The sequence below is a fragment of the Emydura macquarii genome, unplaced genomic scaffold (genome assembly GCF_026122565.2).
Source record: "Emydura macquarii macquarii isolate MOO-44397 ecotype Brisbane River unplaced genomic scaffold, CSIRO-AGI_Emac_v2 contig_968, whole genome shotgun sequence".
Lineage (NCBI taxonomy): Eukaryota > Metazoa > Chordata > Testudines > Chelidae > Emydura > Emydura macquarii.
In genome coordinates this window covers 1,551,025-1,574,217 of record NW_027131105.1, presented here as the reverse complement: position 1 = coordinate 1,574,217, position 23,193 = coordinate 1,551,025, and the positions used below count along the sequence as shown (strand labels likewise).

The following is a 23,193-nucleotide window of genomic DNA, read 5'->3' as shown; positions in this document are numbered from 1 at the left end:
CACTGCAAGTGATTCTCAAGCAGTTCCCTTGTAGGTAGAGGGACTGCAGCTCACCTGAACAGATTGTTACACCAATTTGTGGAAGTTTACATCATCACAAGAGGCTTGAGAGATGGCATAATGTCTGGAAAAGGTACGTACAGATTACTACATGCGGTTTTGCACATCTGATATTGGGATATTGCTCAGAAAGGCTGATGAAGCAAACCGAGCCCTGGTGGAGTGAGCTGTTATTCTCAGTGGAGGAGAGACTTTAGCAAGATTGTAGCAGAGCTTCTGGAGTCAGAAATCTAATGTGAGATTCACTGAGCTCACACTGATTGACCGTTAATTCTCTCAGTGTAGGCAAGAAAAAAAGTTTGGGAGAGGCTCTGAAGGACTTAATGCAGTCCAGGTGGAATGCCAAAGCTCTGTGAATATCTGAAGTATGAAGTCTTTCTTCAGCTTTGGAAGAACGGGGCTTCGGAAAAACAACTGAAAATGAATAGTTTGGTTCAAATGCAAAGGTGACATTACTTTTGACATAAATTTAATAGCTGCCTGATGACAAATATGCTGTTTTGGACTTGGTTGCTTAATGTTCCATGAACTAATCAATCATCCAGATAAGGAAATACATGAATGCCTAAACAGTGCAGGTGGGCCACTCCCCCGCCATGCACTTCTGAATGACCCGTAACCCTGCTATGAAGTATATAGGGTGATCTAAAAGATCTTTAAGGTGATATGGGTTCCTTCCTTTCAGATTCTGAAGAAGAAATGTAAATTTCTTCAGAAAAGAAAGGAGCAGTCCATGTCAGGGTCTGAGGTGGTCTGGGCATGGGAGAACCCCAGGGATTCAAAGAAAGCAAGGATCAAGGCAGTTGGAATACTGAGATGATCGGTGCTGGCAGTGTCAGCATGATGGGGTGGAGAAAAAGTGCTTCCTGTGGAGACAACATTGAAGGAGCTGGCAGTGCCAAGTGTGTCAGTTGTGCCAAAGATGCTCCTCACACAGGCAAAGACACTCTAGTTACCCTGACTAGAGTCAGACGTAGCAATGGAGAGTCTTGTAGGGGGAGGCACAAAAGATCTCTTGCACACAAGAAAACTTGCGGAGTGGAGGGCATCAAAACAGATAAGCTTTCATCCATCAGTGCTGATGTTGCCAAGATAGACTGGATCAGGTGGAATTATGAAGGACCCAGTAAAGGTGAAGACACTGTTCTTGAAGGCCCCAAAAGAAGATATGCACCACCTATAATATCTAAAGTATTCTTCTTCTCACCTAACAAAATATCTCAGCCTAGAACTCCCTTCAGACCTATATTGCAAATCTCGAGTTTGCAATTGTATTTTTTAGCTAGAAAGCTGCTTGAAATGTAGCTAAACAGTTGGATTTACAGGTATTGTATCGTATTTCCAAAAGTAAGGGACTTCAGATATGAATCTCATTTACTGTTATGATGGCAGAGCTCCAAAATGAGGCGAAAGTGGATTTAGCAAAAACCCATAACTTCTTCATCTGCTGCTGTTGGTAACAGGATGATCTGGAACCAATTTAGGGAACATAATTCATTTCAGATCACTGCTGGAGTAGTTTACACCTTGGAGCCTCTTTAGATATATAACTGAAATTGAGTTGTCTGGCTACATGCATTTTAAAACATTTATCATCTAAGTCAGAGATCAAAATGCAAATTCTAACTCACAGGGACATCATTTTGAGGTCAATATTACAATGGTTGGATTACATTGTGATCTAAGTGTCTTTTTTTTTTTTGGGCTCTCAGATAAAATGGAAAATATTCTTACTGTTAATATTTAGTAATAGCTTGGAATGTAACCTTTTTTGTTTTTTTATGCTGAATACTGTGGATGCCAGACACCTAAAAGTTATATACAGTTATGTAGCCTTGCCATTTTATTAGGTAGGGTTTGTTATGAAACTGGAAAAATATGTAATTAATATTTTTCTATTGTCTAAGTATTCTCTCTCTGCTCTCTCTCTTTGCTGGAGGACTTTGGCAACATCTTTGGAAGAAATGAATAATGATGTCACATGAGGCTGTAGTAGGAGGAGGTGGACCTGCAACTCATGTTTGAGCCACCAAATAAAGCAAAAAATGAGCACTTGATAGGCCAAAATTCCCTCCTCCTCCCCCTAAATCATTTAAGGGTGTCTTTATACATCATAAAGCAGCAGTAAAAAGCACTATTTTGTTAACCTTTGCATTTTACATTTAACTGTTGTCCTGTATCCCTGAGTCTATCCAATCAATCTTACCCAGTCTGTAGTTTCTCAAAAGATCTACACACACACCAGCACCTAAGCTCTACATAACGTTTGTGAACTATCTAACCCCCACACAACAGACCCTCCTACTGCCCAACCTCTGATACAGTCCATGGATCAAAACTTCTGCATTTTACCCTCTACACAGGGTCCAAATATTTCACTGCATGCTGAAGACTCCAATTCATCCCTTCCTTCCTCAGTATACAGCCGAGAAACCATATTGGGGTAGATTCAGATGCAATAAGGAGAGAGGCTATTGAGAATCTGGTTATGGCTCCCTCATCTCACATGTCCGAATCCCAGAGCAGGTTAGACTTGCACAGGAGCACCTCAGAACTCCACTCCATGTGCCCCTTTCCCTTCTACTCTGTAACTGGATAAGGGGAGGCAGATGGCACAGGAGGCAGGGGAGCTGCCTCTGCAGCAGACTGGAGAATCCAGCCCACTTATATCTAGCTCACCCATGGTACACATACAAGCTAGATTGGCCAGTGTTCACAGAGCATAAGAATTTGCAAATTCTAACTCCCAGGGACATCATTTTGAGGTCTATATACCAATTGTTGGATTACACCGTGATCTACACAAGTCCTTTTTTTTTCCCCAAGCTCTCACAGATAAAATGGAAAATATTCTTCACGTTAGTATTTAGTAATAGCTTGGAATATAACCTTTTTGCTTTTTCTATGCTGAATACTTTTATGCTGTAGAATTGTGCTTCATAATCTAAGCTTTTATTTTTTCCATGAAGAAACCTTCCAAACATGAACAAAGTGCAAGTCAATGCAGTTGTCTTCCTGCAGTTCCAGGCACCTTGATGCAATATCCAAGAGGGATATGAAATTCCCTCATTCCTCTGAATGGGGTGTTAAAGCTGAAACATAAATGATGAAATTTTAAAGGCCAACATTGTTAACTATTTAACTTCTGATCATTTTTCAGAGGCATCCAACTATAGTGCTGTCCTTATCCTTCATTGCTGATTGCAGTGGCAAATATTGGGGTGAGGATAGGGGGAGCAGCTGGACGCAAGGTTGGGGAGACGTAGTTCAAGCCACTCTCCTCCCTCACCCTACCTCCCAAAAAAATCCACTGAAGTCACAAGAGATATGATTAGTCTATTCTTTCTGTGGTCTCATGCTGCAAGACTCCTTGGTTTCTGTGGCACTGGTGCAGCAGACTAGAAATTTGGTAGCAGACAAATTCAAAAAGGGAGGATTTACTGAATTAAATATGAAAATGATATAACAGCTTAGTTTAGAAAAAACCTCATGCAAAAGTACCACATTCACTGAAACTAAGACGTTATCACTTCTATGGTAGAACCTCAGACTTATGAACACCTTGGGAATGGAGGTTAGTATCCCTGAAATGCTAGTAACCCTGAACAAATCGTTATGGTGGTTCTTTCAAACATTTACAACTGAACCTTGATTTAATACAGCTTTGAAACTTTACTAAGATGAAGAAAAATGCTGCTTTTAACCATCTTAATTGTTTATGTTTAACACAGTACTGTATTTGTGTTTTAATTTTTTTAGTCTATGCTGCTCCTTGACTGTACACTTCCGCTTCCAAGTAAGTTGTGTGGTTGACCTGTCAGTTCGTAACTCTTGAGTTTGCAATTCTCAGGTTCTACTGTATGTGGAAAAGAGACAGTTCTCCTAACACATGTACAGAATATATCACATTAGAATTTATAATCTATGATGTGAAGAGTTTCTAAAGCTATCATAACACTTTGATGGCAAATGATACTGAGCCAGTTCAATGTTTATGGAACCTTAAATGCAAAATTCTTGACTTGGAAATTTTTTTTTTGGAACTACAAAATTCCAGTGAGGTTTTCTGTAATTCCAGCCTTAACTCACTCTTCCGAAAGATTTTGATCTAGAAATACATTGTTTACTTTCAGGGAATTATTTTTTATTCCTTCTTAAATAAAACCAAACTTCTTAGGTGTCTTTCTTACACTGTTTACAGTGCTGATTTTCTTGTAAAATAACTTTCAGGAAAGAAAGTCGTCTTAGTTTTCAGACACATACAAAAATGAAGCAGGTGACGCAAAATGACGTGTCAGTAAAGACAAAGCGCTGGGCTACACTTAACTTTGAGATATCCAAGGATCACCAGCGACAGCTTCTCTCTTCAAGCCCATAGACACTCCTGCTCAATCCAAAGGGAGCAGGTTTAATTATTCTCCCATTACTATCATGGAATATATCAGATTTTCAACCCAGTGCAGCACGTAACTTCCTGAGGAGGCATTATTAAGTCTTCACCATGACTGCAAAACTTTAAAGCTCCTTAAGACATAGCTATTGGTTTGACAAAGCTACCAGGATCTACAAGTGTTGCCTATGGAACTAAAAAGGCCTGTAGGCACAGCCAGGCCCTTACAGTATTCATTGGTCCTGTCTTGTAAGAAATATGAGGTGTCCATAATGACCAGAATGAAGTTTACCATCTGCCAATACTGTAAATTCCGTATCAGTAGGCAAGTAACTTCTAGTTGCAGAACTGCACACCTTATAAGACACAGGTGATACCTGTGGACCATGCAAGACCTGGTAAGTCCTGCTGACCTCAAAATTAGTAGCACTGGCTTTCTAAGTTTCTTTAACAGAAGCTATTGAGTTTTCAGTCCTAGAAACTAAATCAGTTGTGTCCAAAGGCTCTAAATTCATTGATACAATTTGTTTTTTGAAGCTTAATTCTGCAAGGTGTACTGTAATTAGTTCTCTTATACTATGAATGAGAAGACATTCACTTCAAGTGGTAATATTTTGCCCCCTTTTCAACTATAACAATTTATTAATCATGTTCATGGTTTGTTTTAAGCATCTAGTTTCTCAGAAGTGACTCTTACCTGATCATCCTTTTCTGGGGCCGGCTGCAATGGTGCTGGTGCAGATGAGATGGGCTCTTCCTCAGTGTGCATATCAGAGATGCAGTCTCCATTAGGAAGAGAATATTTGCACCATCCAAATAAGAACAGAAGGGGATATACATATATACTAGAAGAAAAAGGCTAAGCTATGACAGTTTCCTGGTGGCCTCCCTTTGCCCGGCTCTGCTGTAGAACTTTTGTCATTTGCAATTTTCATCTATAGCATATATAAGTCTATGGCTGGATTGTCTAGAAAAATCCACTACTGTTTGGGAAGTCCACATTCAGATGGATTTCTCTGTGGCTTTAGTTTGACATCAGGTTTTATTTCCCTGGAATATGAAGCACTCATAAATGGACAGATGGTAACTTGAACCTGGGTTTCCAACTTTCTGCCCCTTGCTGACTTAAGTCATTACAACAGCATTGTATAACCTGCAAAGAATGTGCTTATTCTGGCCACATTCTAATTTAACCAGAGCTATTTAGGACATTTCTGAACTAGAACATTTGTTTGGAGACATGCCTCTGACCAAAACTATTTTCTTTGAACCAGATGAGGTCTCATTAAGTTCCCCAAACACGGGGAGTTGAGTCTCATCACATGAAGCCTTTCACAGGTGATGTGGCATCCCCTTCATTGTTTTCCAGTGGTCAGCCAAGCAACATATCCTGACCTGATTTGATACTATCACTTCCAGTTTGAGAAGCTGACTGGGTGGATCTTTCCTGAAGAGAAACCAGGCAGCCTTGCTACTTATGTGAAGCTGAGCCCTTGGCACTACTTTGATAAGAGACCATTCATTCTAACAGGCATCAAACTAACAGATTTCTGGGGGAGGATGAGACAATCAGGGTCCAAATGGTTTAAACCCCAAAATGAGCAGTTGATCTGATTGCATGCTGTATTATTGTACTATCAAAGTACATTGAATAAGCTTTTATGAAAGCATGTCATGTTCTGAACTTGGTCATTAGTAAATATATATAGTTATGAATCTATGCATATAAAAATTGTGCTCATAACCCATACTACATCTTCAATTACACCTCGCAGCAGTCCCAAGCCAGCTATTTACATGAAACCAGTTCCAAGTAACCATCCACTGTCCAGCCCAAGAAAAAACAATGATGGACCATTAGAGTTAATGGGAAGACAGACATCCCGGCTATCAAGTCAAGAGGGAATCTTCCCCACTCTCTCTACAAAAAAAAAGTGGACTAGGTTGAGACTTTGTGAGCAAGGCTACTGCTACAGACAATTGAACGATAGCAACCCAGCATAACCCATACTACATCTTCAATTACACTTCACAGTAGGCAATAGGTCTATTATTGGTGACCCCCCATTGTCTGAATGTCATGGAGTACCGAATCGATCTCCCATTTGTGATCATGTGGGAATCTGTAGCAGAGACTGTGACAGTTGTCATGTTGTGTATTCCCAGCAAGTAGACTGCTGATATTAGGATCTTGTGGATGATGCACCAGTTCCATAGTTTTAGTGGTTTTACACACACGGACTGAGACCTGGCGCCGCCCTGATGGTTTACATAATATATTACATATTGTCCATCATGACCCTCCTGTGTGTCTATGATCAGTGGAAGGAAATGAGCGCACGTGTTTCTGACTACTCTGAGTTAGAGAAGGTTGATGTGGAAGGCATGTCTCTGCTGGAGAGCATTTGCCTTGTATTGTGCGACGATTGAGATGCACACTTCATCCTATGAAGGATGTATCAGTGGCTACAAGTAGAGATGGAGAAGACCGAACAAACTCGATTCCTCTACAGCCGTTTACTGAGTTCTTTCATCAGTCCAAAGATTACTAGACTTTGGTAGGCATCGATAGTAGTTTGCTTATGTTGTGTCTCTTCAGCCTGTAAACCAAACTGAACCATGCTTGGTGGCATCCCATGCACAGTCTGGAATGAGCAATAACCAATGTGCCGCCCTTGGCCATGTGCCCGAGCTGGAGGCAATGTCTGGCTGAAATTTGGGGGTGGAATTGTACTGACTGTCTATCAGTGAGGAGGAATTGAGAAATGTGATGTGGGAGGAGCGCCTTCACCTGAATGAAATCAAGGTCAGTTCCTATGAATTCTAGACTGGCATACTCTGTATTCGTAATGGTCTTGATCTAGTGTAAATCTGAGGTAACATCTGTGGCTTGGTATGATCAAGATGTGAAAACATGTATCTTGAAGGTCAAGGGCCGAGAACCAGTCTCCTTTTTCTAACACTGGAATGAGAGTTGATAATGTGACCATCTTGAACTTCTGAGCCAGGACAACCTTGTTGAGCACTCTGAGGTCCAGTATGGGTCTCCAGCTCCCAATTTTCTTTGATATCAGGAAGTAATGAGCGGAAGCCTCTGCCTCTTAGATGAGTGGGCACTGGCTTGATGGCTCCTATGCTGAGGTGGTTTAATCTCCTGCTGTAACAGGTCCCTGAAGAGGGATGGAGAAGGGTGTTGGGGGGAGGAATGAGAAATGGATGGAATATCCACGTCAGATCATCTCTAGCACACATTTGTTGGAGGTTATCTATTCCCAGGTGCTGCAGAACGGGGCGAGATGGTCTCCAAAGGGATGGGTGGGGATTACCAGCATGAAGTGAGGAGAGAGTTCTATGGCCACCTCACCAACCCATTAAAAATTGCCTTCAAGATGGAGCATTGAGAGAAAGTTGACTGAGATCCTGACATCTTCCACTTGGCGACCCTGGGTTTTTAACTCTGGGTTTCGTATCTCTGTGCATATTGAGGTGGATGCTCATCCTAATTTTGTGATCAAGGCTTGAATGGTGGTTGAGGGCTGTACTTTTTTATGCCCAGGTGTATAGATACTGAGGGATCAAAGAGTGGCCCTCAAATCTTAATGTATGGAGATAGGCATCAGTCTTCAGCAAATAATTTCATCCTTTCAAAGGGGAGGTCCTTCACCATCATTTGTACCTCCTTGAGAAAGCAGGAGAAACGAAGCCACAAAGCCTGTCTCATCACAATGGCAGTCGAAATAGAATGAGCCATCATGTCAGCTGCATCAAGTGCAGACTGGAAAGATGTTTTCACTGCCAGCTGGGCCTAGTTAATCAAGGCTTTAAATTGGTTTGTGAGATAATTGAGGAACTGTTCAATAAAAGAACTAAGTTTCACTTACTTCTGCTAGTCATACTTAGCCCAGGCTTGATAGTTCACCACTCTGTATTGCAGGGTGGCCAAGGAGTAGATCTTCCTGCCAAGCAGGTCCAGGCACTTCCAGTCCTGTCATAAGGTGGGAACTTAGAGTGGTGTTGGTGGTCTTTAGCCTTAACCACATCCACAATGATTGAATTGGGAGGCAGGTGTGAGAACAGGAATTCCACATCCTTTGCTTGCACATAGTATTTCTCTTCTGCCCTCTTACAAGTTGGTGGGACAGGTCTGCCATATGACCTTGAGGGGGGCCAGTAGACCCTCATTAAGAGGGAGGCCACTCTGGAGGAGGAATGTAGAATGTCCACCAGCTTGTGGCACAACTCCAACACCTCTTGTAAAGGTATATGGAGTGCCTCTGCCACCCTCTATGCAAGTCCTGAAACAATTTAAAGTCAACAGGCAGAAATGGCATCACCATCTCAGCTGGTGACAGAACAAGTGGGCTGGAGAAGGGCCTTCCTCCTTGAACTTTGACCTTCAGTTCCTCCCTTGCCTGCTCAGGGAGTTCAAAAGCCCTCAAGGCAGCAGAAGGAGGGTAGTTCCTCAGCTAGTGGTAGATCACATAGTAGGTAACAGAGGCCTGTTACTTTTGGGCCTGACAGGTCCCACTACAGCTATTGTTGCAGGAAAGGGCCTGCTCATTGGTACTATGGTTGCCCAAACCAGGGAGGCTGTGGTTCAGAGGGGTGGTGAGCCTAGATCCACTGTGGATACTGGCTCATAGGGTAGGAAAGAAGGGCATTGGGAAGGTAGGTCCTCTTACTCACTTTCTAATTCTGACAACAAAAAGGGTAATACATGGCAAGAGATCATTGATGAGCCAAGGGCTCTAGGCCCCACTACTGAGCAGAGTCCAGTACATGGACATCAAAAGATTCATTGGGCACCCAAGTCTGTTGGTACCACGGGAGGCTTTTGTGGGAGATGTGGACCTGATAGCAAGGTCTGTTGGTGCCTGGTGTATCGCTGGCTGTATTTGATCTTGATGTGTATATCAAGAGCGCCGGGGGAAGGGGGGGCTGGCAGCGGCGGAGCAGGCACATCTCCTGTTTCCTCACACCCGTGATGCTTCTTTGCTTGTGCCCTTCAGGCATTCTGACCTATCAGTTCAGTACAATGGATGCCCTGGGTACCAAATTTAGATGGCTTCAGTGCCATTGATACTGATTATACTGACTGAGCTGGGGATAGTTTCCAGTTGAAGGGGGCTTGCTATGGGGACTCATGCAGGCCTTATATGAGTAGCTCTCAGGTGTCTGAGCTCACCTCCCTTTCAAGGGGAGGGGTGCAGTGAGGGCTCCCACTGAGTGGAGCTTTGTGGTGAGCTAGCCCTCCCCCCTTGTCCTGATCCCCCACAGGGGGATCAGGGGAAGAGTCTTTTTTTTAAAAAAAAGGCAACAGCTAAAATAAATAAAAAAGGAAACTAAAATTAGCAATTTTAAGAGAGAGTTAATGATCTGTGAATGGACACCTCAAGCTCAGTCTCTAGCCAGGGAAAAGAAATTGAGGAGGGGTGGGGAGCAGTGCATGCCCCTGAAGAACTGACTGCTACTAAAGCTCTCCCATCAGCAATACAGGGGACAGGGTGTCACACACCTATAGGTTTGCATTTAGCAGCTCTTGGTGACAGAAGCTTAAAACTACATGTTGGGGCACTTAAAGGTTGAATATTAATTCTTCCAAAACATCTAGTAGTGACATGCATGCCTTTGAAGAGTTAAGCCATGCTAGCATCTGACAGCTTACCAGGCTACTTGACAGGAGTTAGTATTGCAGCATTTATGAGTTCATGATTCACAAAGTGGCAGTGAAGAGGCCAGCTTTATTCTGCCCAATCACAAATCAAGAAAGGCACATACCTATTAAAACATCAGTTTGTCACAGTGCAAAGGTTGACCAGAATGTAGAAGTCTGAACCAATGTTTTGCCCAAGTCAGTGTATGCAGAGAAATGAAGGCCTGTAACTAGTGCTGTATTTTGTGATTTTATGAAATTCTGAATGTTATGAGACTGTACTTTAGACCACAAGACTTGTACAAAAGAAAAGTCCAAACTGTAAGCTTTTTAACACCTCCACAGTCCCCTCTTTAATATGGCGGTTTGCACTATGTACATGAAGAACAAAAGCTAAACAAAAAGGAACTTTAGCCAAACTCCCCTTCCTCCTCCAGCTTTATTGATAGTTTAAAATTACATTTCTATGTTCTAGGACTTCAATTGCTTTTACCATTTTACTTTAAAAACTGATTACAAGCAAATGAAACTCAGTTGGTCTAAGTGATATAGTATACAAAAATAACATCTTGATTTCTGTGAAAATGCTTTTCTTTGCAACTCTTGAATAGCTCCAAATTGTATATGTTATGAGCACTCGTGTTCTGGGTTTTAGATTTAGTTTGAAATACTTATTCAAAAGCTTCCCATTACCTTCTGTATCACTGACATTAACATTCACTGACTGAATTGTTACTTTGTTTTTATTATTCCTGATTTCTCTCTCTCTCTCTCATGGCCATTAACAGACACATGCATCTGTTTCTTTTGTTTACTCCCACTCATCTATATGCTCTAGGAAGGGCCTGATAAAGACGTTACTTGATGTTATTAACAGCTACTGAGGTCAGACAATCCAAGGCCATTATTGTAATAAAATTAAAGTTAGTTACTTGTGGAAGTTCAGATACTTCCAGGATTTATTCTTCCTCCTACAAAAGGATCTCCCCCATGGAACCTGGAGAGTGTTTGCTGGTCTGACTCAACTCTTCCCACTCAATCCCTATTCACCAGTGGCACGGAAAGGGGGTTCTTTAACAAAGCATTATACATAACACCTCTACCAAACTAAACATAAACATTTTTGTAGTTAAATGCAGAAAGTCGATTTTTCCACCCCTTTCCTCCTTTTACACGGCAAGTAAAGCTCACTGGCCTGGGAGTAGCCTCTATCTGCCAACCTTTGGCCAGTGAAGAGGATTCAGAGAAAAAATAATACAACCATCAATCAGAAAAAGGAGGGGCGACAAAGGAAATAATTAAGCTGTAGCTTCAATCGTGCATTCCCGTGCAAGGTGCCCTGACTCGCCACAGCGATAGCAGTTGACTTCACTTGTCTTGCTGCAGTTGATGGCTACATGCCCAGTTTCACCACACCTGAAGGAAAGAAATATTAATATTTTGTTACTGATCATATACAAGTGGACTTGCTAGACTCTTCAATAGCAACAAGAACTACTCCTCACTGCCATCAACAGTACAGCCTCATGTACTACTAATTAACTCTGCATTTGAAGCTTCTGCTGTGTAACTGTTCTAATATAGTCTGAAATACTTCAATATTAGGCAAGCTCAATTCTATACCAGAGCAATGTGTGCAATTTCTAGTATCTTCACAGATATCACAATCTGTTGCACTACTGTACATGCTGAACCCTGCTTAAGTCAAATGCAACAGAAATAAACTTGTATACATCAAGCTACACATTTCAACATGACAGATTTACTGCCTTTAAGTCAAAGTTCTTTGAAAAGTTCACAAGAGTCATGGGACCCAGAACACCAAACACCTTCCCCTCTGGCTGGCTTGCTACTTTTTAAAATGTCATTTAAAGCTTTTGCTGCTGCTAAACTCAAGATGCTATTCTGAGCATCCAGGAATGCATTTCAATAAACCTTGTTCCTTGGTTCTATAAAATGGACATGTTGCCAATATTACTCAGATGTTTGATCAGACCTCACTTATTACAATCTTCAATAAGTATCCTAACAAGTAGTTCTCTAATACCTGAAAGAGGACAGCTTTTAACAGTAATAAAAAAAATCCTACAGAACTTGTGAGTGCACCTTTGAAAATGTGGGCCTGGTCAATTCAAGCCTGCCAGTGAATAGTAGTAATGCAGATAAGTATACACTCAAAACTAATAGATTGATTGAACAAGCTGAACTTTTATAAAATTCAAATTTAATGTATATCTTACCCTTGATTTAACTGCACGATATTCATATTTATATCATGCCTTACCTATAGCACTTAACTTTGGTGCAGTCTTTTTGAATGTGTCCAAATTCTCCACAAGAATAGCACTTCTGCTCATCTGCATGGTCACAGTCACGAGCCAGATGGCCAGGTTTGCCACAGTTGTAGCAGCACTGCTCTCTCTCTCTCTTCGGTTCCTTGCAGTCCTTAGCAATATGGCCACCTCTGCCGCAGTTATAGCAGGCTTCCACAATAAGAAAACAAGCCAAACAAGACTATAAAACCTTGATAAAGTTAAATAGCGTACCATACATTTAACAGAAACCAATCAATTTATTTTCAATTAACTGTGACAAATGTGTTCAGCTTTCCCCTTACCTCCCACCATATACTAGAGTAAATAAAACATAGAAAATTTAGTAATCCTTACCATCCTCCTGAAGATCACAGTCCTTAGCAAGATGGCCAGACTCACCACAGCGGTAACAGATGTCTGGGAGAGATGAAGACATGAACTGGAAGCCTATTTTAGGTGGGGAACAAGAAAAGCATGTATATTTTTGATTCCTAAATAACCATCAAAATTCCACAATGTAAACACAAGGATTCAGACATTAGCAAAGTGAGAATCTGTAATCTAAAATCCTTCCCACAGAAGTCCAAGCAACCTCACCAGTCTTCTCAAAGATTTAATATCAGAGGGATGCAGCAAGGCCTCATTAAGACTTTGCAAGTGTACTCTGGTGTACTACAAGCATGAAAGATTACCAAATTAAAATTGGAATTATCTTTGACAAAACATTACCAAAATATATTTAGTGTACTATCCTTGATTTGGGTTTGCTCGGTCACTAAAGCAATATTTGTAAACAGGTCATTAGTGTCACATTGCAGTTAGTGAGATTTTACTGTCTGTTCTGATACATGTACGTTAAAAACCTCTTGCAGAGGTAAATCCACCTCTGCCACGGCTTCGCATCCCACGGCCACGACCAATTCCAGCTGGGCATTCCCGAGCCCAATGGCCAGTACGTCCACACTTGAAGCACTCGTTGCTGCTCATCACTGCGGTTTGGTTTCCTACATAAAAAGGAAATTAAAGATTTATCAAAGAGAAGTTTGGCTTTTCTAAAAGGCTATTAAACATGGCAATAATGCTACAATTTTATACTAAACTATTTATATATTTGGTCATGAAAAAGCAAATTACAACCAAAAACGTGTAAAGTAGTCCTGAAACTTAACTGCTATTGTGTGTTCCTGCTCCTTTGCCTAGTTAGGCTACGTAGTTGCTCATTCAGAGGTACAATATATATGTGATATATTCTAGGATAGGCTAAAGGGGCCTCAAGTAATTCAGAGCTAATCACAAAATGCTAGAGTAGCCACAGCTTTAAGTGGGTAATGGTTACTCTTCAATACACCAGAAATGAATTACATGGAAGTATTTTAAGTGAGACAAACACAAGTCTACCCAATTCAGATTACTGGAAGTGCCAACAAGACCCTGTTGTACCATAAAGTATAAAATGTCCCATGCTAGAAAGCCAGAGTGCCTATACAATTCAAGAAGTACACTGCAAATTGATTACAAGGATTTACTTTTTAAAAAGTTTAAAGTAGATACTGAAATTGGTTTTTTGAAAGTAAGCCTATTGTAAGTTAATAGGAAGTTGACAGCATGTGAGCCTCTAACTGAATATAAAAGTCATTTAAATACATAAATGTAATACATGCTTGCTGTCAAATTTTAAAGCAAGTCAAATCACTAACCTAGTGGAAATCACTGGCTAAGCACCAGGGACCAGTTTATGTGCTCAACCATCTTCTGACACAGCAATAGCCTCTTCTGCAGTTGCAGAAAGAATATTTTCTTCATTTCAGTTTATTCAACTAGTTCAATTCAATGACTAGGTTATTCAAAGTTAAGAAGTCAACTGGGAGTTAAGGCAGGAATGCTCATTTTCCTCCTCCAATCTACATATAAAAAATTAGGTGTGAGGATGAGACCTACTAGTTCTAAAATCTTGAAGCACATGGTGACCAGAAGTTCAATTGACTTAACTACAGACACTTCCTTTGTTTAGTGGAATTTTAAAGATAAAATAATGTTTTGTCATCAAAACATATCAGGACTTTTAACAAACAAGTTTAATAAAAAATTAAAACGCTGCTTGAGCATTTAAGGACGTTCCCACCCAAACAAAGCTCAACACCAGCCACAGATAAAAAAAATTATTCTTCATCCAGTAAAGAAATGCATTATTTGACATTTATATCACAGTAAGGAGATTTAAAAAAGAATCTGAAGTGTATTAAAAGCTATATAATTGTTTGAATAATTGTGTATGGATATAGTATCCTGATTAGCAAACAACCACCACATTTAGTGACAAGGTAATATTTAACTGCAAGTCAATGTTTTAATAGCTACCAATGAATGAGAATCAACCTTTAGGGAAAATAACTAAAAAAATTGCAAAACTATTAAAATTGGTATTTGGTAATCAAGGTTTGTGATTTTAAAAAAATCAAAATCAATCCACCCAGGTTTATGTAAAAGGAGCTGTTACAGAATCTTCAGGAACATAATGTGTTTAAAGAGATATCAATTAAGAACCGACTTATGTAGATCTTAAGATTTCTAAAATTCTGTGTTTTTTGCATTTTCAGCTTTAACAAAATTGTCAGTTTCACTTTTGAATCTAATGTATTACACAGTGCTACCATGATAGAATTCTAAGTACTGTAGGGGAATTTGTTTTCGTTTTCATGGCTGAATAGTGAAATTGATACAGCTGCCTAGCTCCTGGCCTTGAGGGGGAAGGAGAAGCTCGCCTAGCAGGACCCTGGGGTGGGGGGGGTGGGGGGGGGCGCGGCAGCAGAGCGGCAGAAGCCCCAGGAGGCTTCCCCTAGCTTGCGCTGGAGATTGGGGGAGCCTACCAGGAGCCCAGAAGCTTGTTAGGGAAATGAGACTCCCCCGCTCTCTCAGCTCCCCACATTGCCCCTCTCAATCAGTGGACATCCTCCTGGTGAGGACACACACCATCGACCCAAGGAGGATAATGGCAACATGCACTGCAGTGGCCATAAGTTAACTTAATATAGGTTAACTTATCTTTCTAGTATAGACAAGGCCTGTGTCTTAGCTTGGCAGAAGCTTGCTTAGGCCAAAAGTAAGTTTTGGACCTGTGAGTGTCCTTTAACTGCACATTAATATCAAGGGCTGAGCAGCTATTTTTATTCCACCTGCTTTTATATGGCAGTTCGATTGTTTAGTTGACATTACAGTTTCAAGTACCTCTATTCTTTTCTGAAGTCGAACTTTTTTACAGCAATACATGAACAGATTTCTTAAAATAAGCAACAATGCTGTTCTCCCAGCTTTTTCCTGGGACAGGAAATGAAGTAGTAGTCAGTGAGCATGGCTATACTGGCCATTTTTATGATTAGGAAGATTCTGTAACAAGTAGCCATTTTATGTCTAGTAGTTACATTTTGATTCAATTAAGTTTTTACTAAAATGAAATGCACCTAGAACTTGGTCTTAACTGCTTAGATTTGAATGCATGAGGGGCAAGGTGTTTATCTGGCTGGTCTTTTTGCACCCATCTCAGACCACTACAGCAATAATGCTGTAACAAGCAAACCTATATATGTCCGGACCTCAAATGGACACCAGAACTGGTAATGTATTTCACTTTAATATTGTTAAATGGCTAGTCTAATCAAGAACCTGAATTTTAATTGGTATTTAAGTTTGGGGGTTTTTTTGTGTGTTTTTAAACTAAGAGGGGAGGAAAAAATTGCAGTTTCTTTCCCAAAACAGATCCCCACCTCACCCCTCTTCTGCTTCAGAAAGCATAAAGCTTTCCAAAAATCCATCAGTACTGTGCCATGGTCTACAAGAGGGATCCAAAGAACCACAGAACTTTCCTCTGAGTGCTGCACATGCTGCCATGTTAAATCCACTTTTATTAAACTTTCCACTACAGCAAAGTCCTTTTTACAAGCAAAGGTTAGCATGTAAAACCCACATGATTAATTTAGGAACAAGAAATTGCTCAGCATTCATAAAATCCTTGCTAGATAAATAATTTAGAGCGATACTTGGAGGTGTGCTCAACGCACAGCTTCTTCTCCCAAGAATAGAGCAGGCAGAGTATAGATAGGCTGGGTACTGAAATGGACGATAACCCTTGCTGTTTTAGAGAACAGGATACTTACATGTTTCAGACTCCTTCCACACTCTATAGAGCAGATGGGAAACTGCAACATGAAGGCCAAGTTAATTTAGGAATGTTGTGCAGTCTCCCTATCGGCTCTATATTGAGTGGTAGGATTACACACTTCCTGTCCAGCTTCCCCCCCAGACCAGCTCCACCTCCAAGCCCATTCAGCCCCCAGTTCTACTCTGCCTCCCACTGCAGCTCTGCCTTCATTCCCTCTCTGCCCCCAGCTTCAGCTCCTTCCCCATTCCACCTCCCAGATCCTCCTGGAGTCCAAGTTTGGCTGCTGAGGAAGTCTTGGCTGTACAATAACAGAAATGGGGGGAGGGGGACGGCCACAGAACAGATAGCATCCGTTACAGGGGGTGGCACATATGCAAAAGTTTGAGCACCAATGACTTAGAGCATGCTAATCTGCATGTTCAAAGATAAGCTATAGATGCTGCAGATGAATTAAGGTATTTCTCTGCACCAAAATTCAAATGTCCACGTGTAAGTTTGGGTCAGATTCAGAGCTTCCACTGTGATGCCCACACACTTATAACAATCTATAGCCTATAACTAGAAGCTTGAAAGAAAACAAGGACAAGCATTTTAGTAATAACATCACAATAAAAAGAATGTTTCCAACTTTTAATGGAAACTGTTTCAGAATTCAGAGAACTGCACTGCTAGAAACAAGGACCACTGCCTCAGTCCTAAAACTATGCAAACGAGTCAGCAGTTCAAATATGGCGTATTGCTGTCCCTTGAAACTGTCCATAGACAGACTGCTTGAAAAAAAAATATATGAGCCATATCTGAACAAAAACTTAATTCAGCAGAGTTAATGATTTTATCCAATTTAGGTTACAATATGTAACCATATTTCCCTTAGTGGCTGTTTGCAGGCTGTTTGTTTATCTGCAGCAATAAATTCTTTGTAAAGAGGCATCTGACTTTTGCTGAATGATGCAAACTAGTCAATTTCTTATTAGTCAGCATCACCTTTATTTTGAAGTGACTCAAAGTCTCAGTTAAAGGTGACCCACAACAACAAAAACATTTATGATGCATCAAGGCCTGAATATGGTTTAAAAAAAAGTTACCTTTGTATTCCAGGGCAGACCTGAACCTTAAGGTCCACTGGCGTACCAGTGAAGTCAGAGCCCCAAGAAACTGCGAGCTGAACAGAGGTAGGGAGAGGGGATTTTTAGTTACTGTTTAAACCTTTGACATTTACCCCAATAACAAATTTGCATTAGAGCTAAGGATGTTTCAAATTTAACAGACATCCTGTCTCCTTCAGAGAAGATAACTTGTAGTACACACTTGACATGGCCTCCCCAACATGAGCCCCTTTGCCCTTTAAGCCTTGTTTTCATGTCCATTAAACTCAACTTTCAGGATGCATTAGAAATTTTGAAGATTAACGCAATCAAGTAATTAAGTTTGATTTTTAACATACTATTCAGAGGAGTTTGATTTTTACCTCAGGTACATGAATGAGTACAAGTAAGATTTGGGGGGAGTGAAGGTGTGGGGAGATGAAGCCAGGGCAACCAAGGACTTGAACCCACAAAGCTCAAAAGCTTGACAAGACAAAGAAGATGTAACGAGCCACGTACCCAATGGGCCTCAAAGCTCTATGGACAATGAGAGCTAGGGAAAACTGGGTATGAAGAGCTTAAATTTTCTGCAGCATAGGAGAGGGGGAAGGAAGGAAGGCATGGACCCTGCAGAACACTTGAACTCCACAGCAGAGTGCTTGATCTCTTACAATTGATCAGAGTTAAGGCTGTTATTTCAATGTCCAAATGTCAGTGTGATTTTACAACAGATTTATCAACAGTAAAGAGCTGAATAACTTCATTTTCATATCTCTGAATGTGGGATTTTTTTTTTTTAAACAAATTCTGTTGTATGCATTTAGCCTCTCGCATCACAATGCCTTGCATCTTGTAGATCAGACAATCTCTAGAACTTTGTAGTTCATATCAAAGGTTAGACAGTTTATAAAAAAATAGACTAAACCAGGGGCAACAAGAACTTCCAGTCAGATTACTTTCAGCTTTATTTACTACTCTATTATAGCTCTAGAATCAAGACTTTCCAAACTTAATTTAGGTTTGGAAGTGTGAATAAAGGCATAAGTTGTCCTTGTAGGACAATGATTAAAAAGATTTGATTTCCAGATACTGTAAAGATAAACAATTTACAGAAAGGAGCTTCAGAGAACCCATTGGAAAGCAAGTATCAGTAATAAGACTAAAAACGCTGTCATTTAATAGGTTTAAAGAGCTATAAAGATCAATTGTCTTTTGAATGCGTTAAATAAGTCTTACAGCCAGTTCGCTTAATCCTTACAAAAAAAGTGTTAGTCCAGTGTCTATGGGTTGTTAAAAGTTTCATAAGCCACTGTTTTGATCATAAGACTGCATGCACCTGCTCTCACCTTTCACAGTGAGAGCATGGTCTAACAAGCTTTTGCTGTTTTTTGTAATAGATAACTGAATGCTTCTGCCATAAGCAGAGTTAGACCAAAAAAAGGAATAGATACCTCATAACAGAAAGCTGAATTCAACACTGGGGAGAGTAGATATATTATTCACGCTATTGCAAGTTTTTATGTATGAGTAAAACTGAGCTAGAAGGTATTTTCTACAACATAACTGAAGACTGACATTTTAGTACTTTCAGTTCACTGTCCATTATAAATCTAATCCTCAGTTATGAAATCTGACCTGCATCATTGCCTTCATTGGATATTTACAACAGTAGATGCATAAGAAAAAAAAAAAAAAAAGAGCAAAATGAAGGCAAGCCACCTTGCTGAATGACTTGCGAGCAGAGCACTAGTTTCAAGGAGTTACCTGTCTGTCTAAGACAAGAGGGGGGAGGGGGGGGAAAATCTAGTCTACATCCACATACAGGGTAGAAAAAAAAATGCCCTACTCCATGCACCTCCCACCTCCAGTTCATAGGGCTCTCCATTCCCCAGTTTGTTTTAATATCATAGCAAGTACTCCAACATTTCTTACATACATTTACATCAAAAATGCTGATCAGCCTTGACCCAAGCATAAGCTAGCTATATTCTAGAGCCAACACGATGCCCCCTTTCCCCTGCTCCTATGGTACTGCAATGCAAGCAATCCCTGGAGCTAACTTCATTCTGTGCCCATATAGTTTCAAGGTATCTAAGGATATGGACATGTAGCACATTGCAGCTATCTGTTCAAAGGAGAACAGTCAGGAGGTCTGCAGGGAGATGTTAGCATTGGTACTACCTCAGAATCCAGAAGCACCCATAATGGACTTCGTTGACCAGAGGCAAGTACAACCCTCCCAGCTACAGCCATTATCTTCACCATGCTTGCTAAATATTTCCCTCATTTATCAGCATTACCAGCATCTTATACCAGATGAGCTTCAACCTTTAACCAGGCACTAGAGCAGTCAGGAGACAGCAAATCCGAGGTACAATGAAAGACAGACCAGAATACTGTCCAAAGCCCAAATCTATCCTTCCTAAACATAAGCCATATACACAGCACGGAATTCCACAGCATTTTAGATCTAAGGACAAATCTTTTTGCAAAAGTGCGGTTCAAAAAGCCATTTTGGTTATCAGAAGTGACTCACCAAACAGTAATCATAACTACTCAAGCAGGGTCCAGACACAAAAGACAACACTATCAAAAGCAGGACAAACTTGAGAATCAGCAACAATACTTCACATTCTATTGTTAGATCAACCTACAAAGCTAGCATCTATATGCCACAACCAGAGCATGAACCAGCTTGACAGGGACAAAGGTGGTCAGATACCAGTCAACCTGCTCTGCAGCTACCTTTCCTCCCAGGAGGGAGGGTAGGGACAACATGATTCCTAGCACAATTTGCCAGCATTAACATGGTTCTAGAGCATGGCCTAAACACCAGTTATTTGAGGAAAGGTGCCATCCATGAAAATAATGCCATCACATCATAGGAATTAACATATTCTTTGTTAATAACTGTCAGGCTGATACAATAACTGTTACTGGAACCCTAATGGTTCCCCAATTAATTTAACTGGTATACCATGTGACCTGTAAATATGATACAGGAAGAGGATTTTAGAACCAGTGAGTTTCTTCCTCTTCGGCTATTGCTAGTAGAGCGCCTTAAGGCTAGGATTCTCAATTGTGGGCCACAGATCACCAGTAATTTACTAAGGCCTTATGCTATAAGTTCCACATGCTAAGGTGACAGGACTCACACAAGCACACAAATAACTACAACTCTTATGTTATTTATTCTGCACCACACACTTCCGGATACCAGATAATCAACAGTGGAGTAAGTGAAAATGGACTGGGATGCCTTCAAAACTAAGTCTAACAAGAATTCAAGTGAAATAATTGTAAATCAGAAGTGCAACCTTTATCACGGCATTATTCCATTAGGTTGCAGGGCTCACAGACAGAGTGGGACAGCTCAGATGTAAATAGCTGCATCACCCGGACCCGCCAGTCTCAGGCTGAGCCGAGCACATGGAGAGGCCACATGGTGCCATCACGCCAGTCTACCATCCCGGCCATTACCACCTTCCCGACTCGGCCTCAGCCTCAGCAAAGGAGGGAAGAGCAGCAGGGCAGATGGCAGCTTAGTTAACCCAGCGCAGAGCACGAATTCAGGCCTAGACTCCCTTCTCAACCGGCTCACATGGCCCAGGCGGGCCCCTGCGGCAATAGGCCCAACGCAGCCTGCTGACCCTTAGTCCCGCAGGAGAAGTGTGCTCATGCCGCCCGCCCCGCACCCGACCGCGGGGGAAAGCGGAGGTCCAGCCACCAGCCACCGCGAACCTCTTGTGTCCCCACGTCCCAGGCAGCCCCCTGCCCCTCCAGTGCGACTCATCCACGCCTCGGCCCGGTGGGGGGACGGGAGGCCACTTCGGCCCCAGCCCCTTTCGCCGCCGGGCTCCCGAGCAGTGACGGCTTCTTCTCACCGCCGCCCAGAGACTGACTCAGCCCGACCGCTGCGCCCCAGCCACCCGAAGGGCGCCCTCACGTCCATTCCAGCTCCCGGCCGCCTCCTCGTCCAGGGACGCGGGTAGGCGCGACCGGGGCTCGGGTGGTTTCCCGCGCGCTAGGCCCGAGTGCGCCACCGCCACCCGCCTCCCCCACACAGGCCGTGGCCGGAGCCAGGCCCCCGCCCCCGCTCGCTCCCCGAGCCGCCCTGGCGGTTACCTGCAGGCTCCCGACTCTCCAGCAATAGGTAGCGCGTCTAGACGACGATGGACCCTCTCTCGCTGCTGCTAGTAGCTAGGTCGGTCCCGACGACTCCCCACTGCCTGCGCTGCGCCACACGCGGTTTGCACACGGCCCTGCTCTAGACGCACTTCTTACTCCCCCCGCCGCTCCCTATCACGCTGCGCACGGCTCATTATCCCGTTCGCATAACCAATGGGCGCCCGCTGCTGCCTCCCTGTAGCCAATCAGCGCTGGGAGAGAGGACGACCAATGAGCGCCGTCGAAAAGGGGGAGGTGCCCGCCTACCGGGTGTCTCTCTCTCTCTCTCCCTCTCGTCCACTCCTGCTCCGGCCTATTCGCTGCTTGCCTTACAATGTTGCGCTGCGCTCGCTGCGCCGTGAGGGCGCGGGAGGGCAGCTAGGGCGGAGGCCGGTGGGTTGCCAACGCCCTAATGTCACGGGGCGATTGGCGACCCCAAGGGCGCCGCAGTGTACGGAGGTTGCCCTTGGTGCCCGCAGCGCCTCCCTGCCCCGCCTGTTGTGACTCACGAGCTAGGAAGCTGCGGCTCCCCTCCCCCCATGCCGGAGGCAGCCCAGGCGCAGTGTGCAGCGTCTCAGTCCCCTCCCCGCCCGGCCCGCTGGGTCTCGCTCACGTCACGCGGCGGCGGGGGGAGGAGGAGACGCTCGGCCGCCCCTGTGACTGAGGTGATGCGGCAGAACAGCGCCCGCCTCCCGAATCCCGCCAAAAATCCTGAGCGGGGATTGCGAGTCACACGGTGCGCGGGGGAAGCCAGTGACTTGGTGGCCCCCGAGGGGGTTATTTCCCGCCGGGGCCAGCACGGCTCAAGGCTCCCGGGCAGCAGGGACCCTATGCCATGGGCCTGCGGGGAGCTGCCATTCTGCCTCTGACCCCTGTCCCTTCCACCACCTCCCTCTGCAGCCTCTTGCCGCCCCCCTCCTCCCCGGCCCCACAGTTTGTCTCACTGACAGTCTCCTACCCCTCATGTTTTCATTCTGCCACCCCTCGGTCTCCTGCAGCCTCTCCGTTTCCTTCAGTGCTCCCCACATTCCCATCCCATCTCCTCAATGGGCACTTTCCCCATAGCCCCTTCTGCACCCCACATTGCCCTGCCCTCCTCAGTCAGCTGCACCCCTTGCTCTGCACTCCTGCAGCATCTCTCCATGCACTGATTCTCCTGCACAAACTCTGGGTCCTCCGGCACCCCACAGTACGATTGCCACCTGTCCAGGCTTTTCGCTGTCCCAGGAAGCCTGGAAGGGTGCTCAGCCCACACTGCCAACTGTCCAGTTTTATGGGCACCTCAAGATCATGCTGGATGGCCTGTTTTTTTGCATCTCAGTGTAGCAACCCTCTTCCATATAAATCAATTCTCCAGCACCTCTCAC

At 43.0% G+C, this 23,193-nt stretch overlaps 1 protein-coding gene across 2 annotated transcripts; it reads right to left on the bottom strand.

Annotated features, from left to right (window-relative positions):
• Positions 1-10,428: 10,428 nt before the first annotated feature.
• On the bottom strand, positions 10,429-22,330 carry CNBP (CCHC-type zinc finger nucleic acid binding protein). Of its 2 annotated transcripts, none has more exons than XM_067543777.1 (5): positions 21,785-22,330; positions 13,303-13,422; positions 12,773-12,865; positions 12,388-12,586; positions 10,429-11,519 (listed from the first exon to the last, which is right to left on the bottom strand). In XM_067543777.1, the coding sequence occupies exons 2-5, from the start codon at positions 13,403-13,405 to the stop codon at positions 11,402-11,404; spliced, it is 513 nt and encodes a 170-aa protein (XP_067399878.1). In that variant the 5' UTR covers positions 13,406-13,422; positions 21,785-22,330; the 3' UTR covers positions 10,429-11,401. The 2 variants fall into 2 exon arrangements, with proteins under 2 accessions (XP_067399878.1, XP_067399877.1); XM_067543776.1 differs by having other exon boundaries at positions 12,388-12,590; positions 12,774-12,865; positions 21,785-22,329.
• Positions 22,331-23,193: the final 863 nt, after the last annotated feature.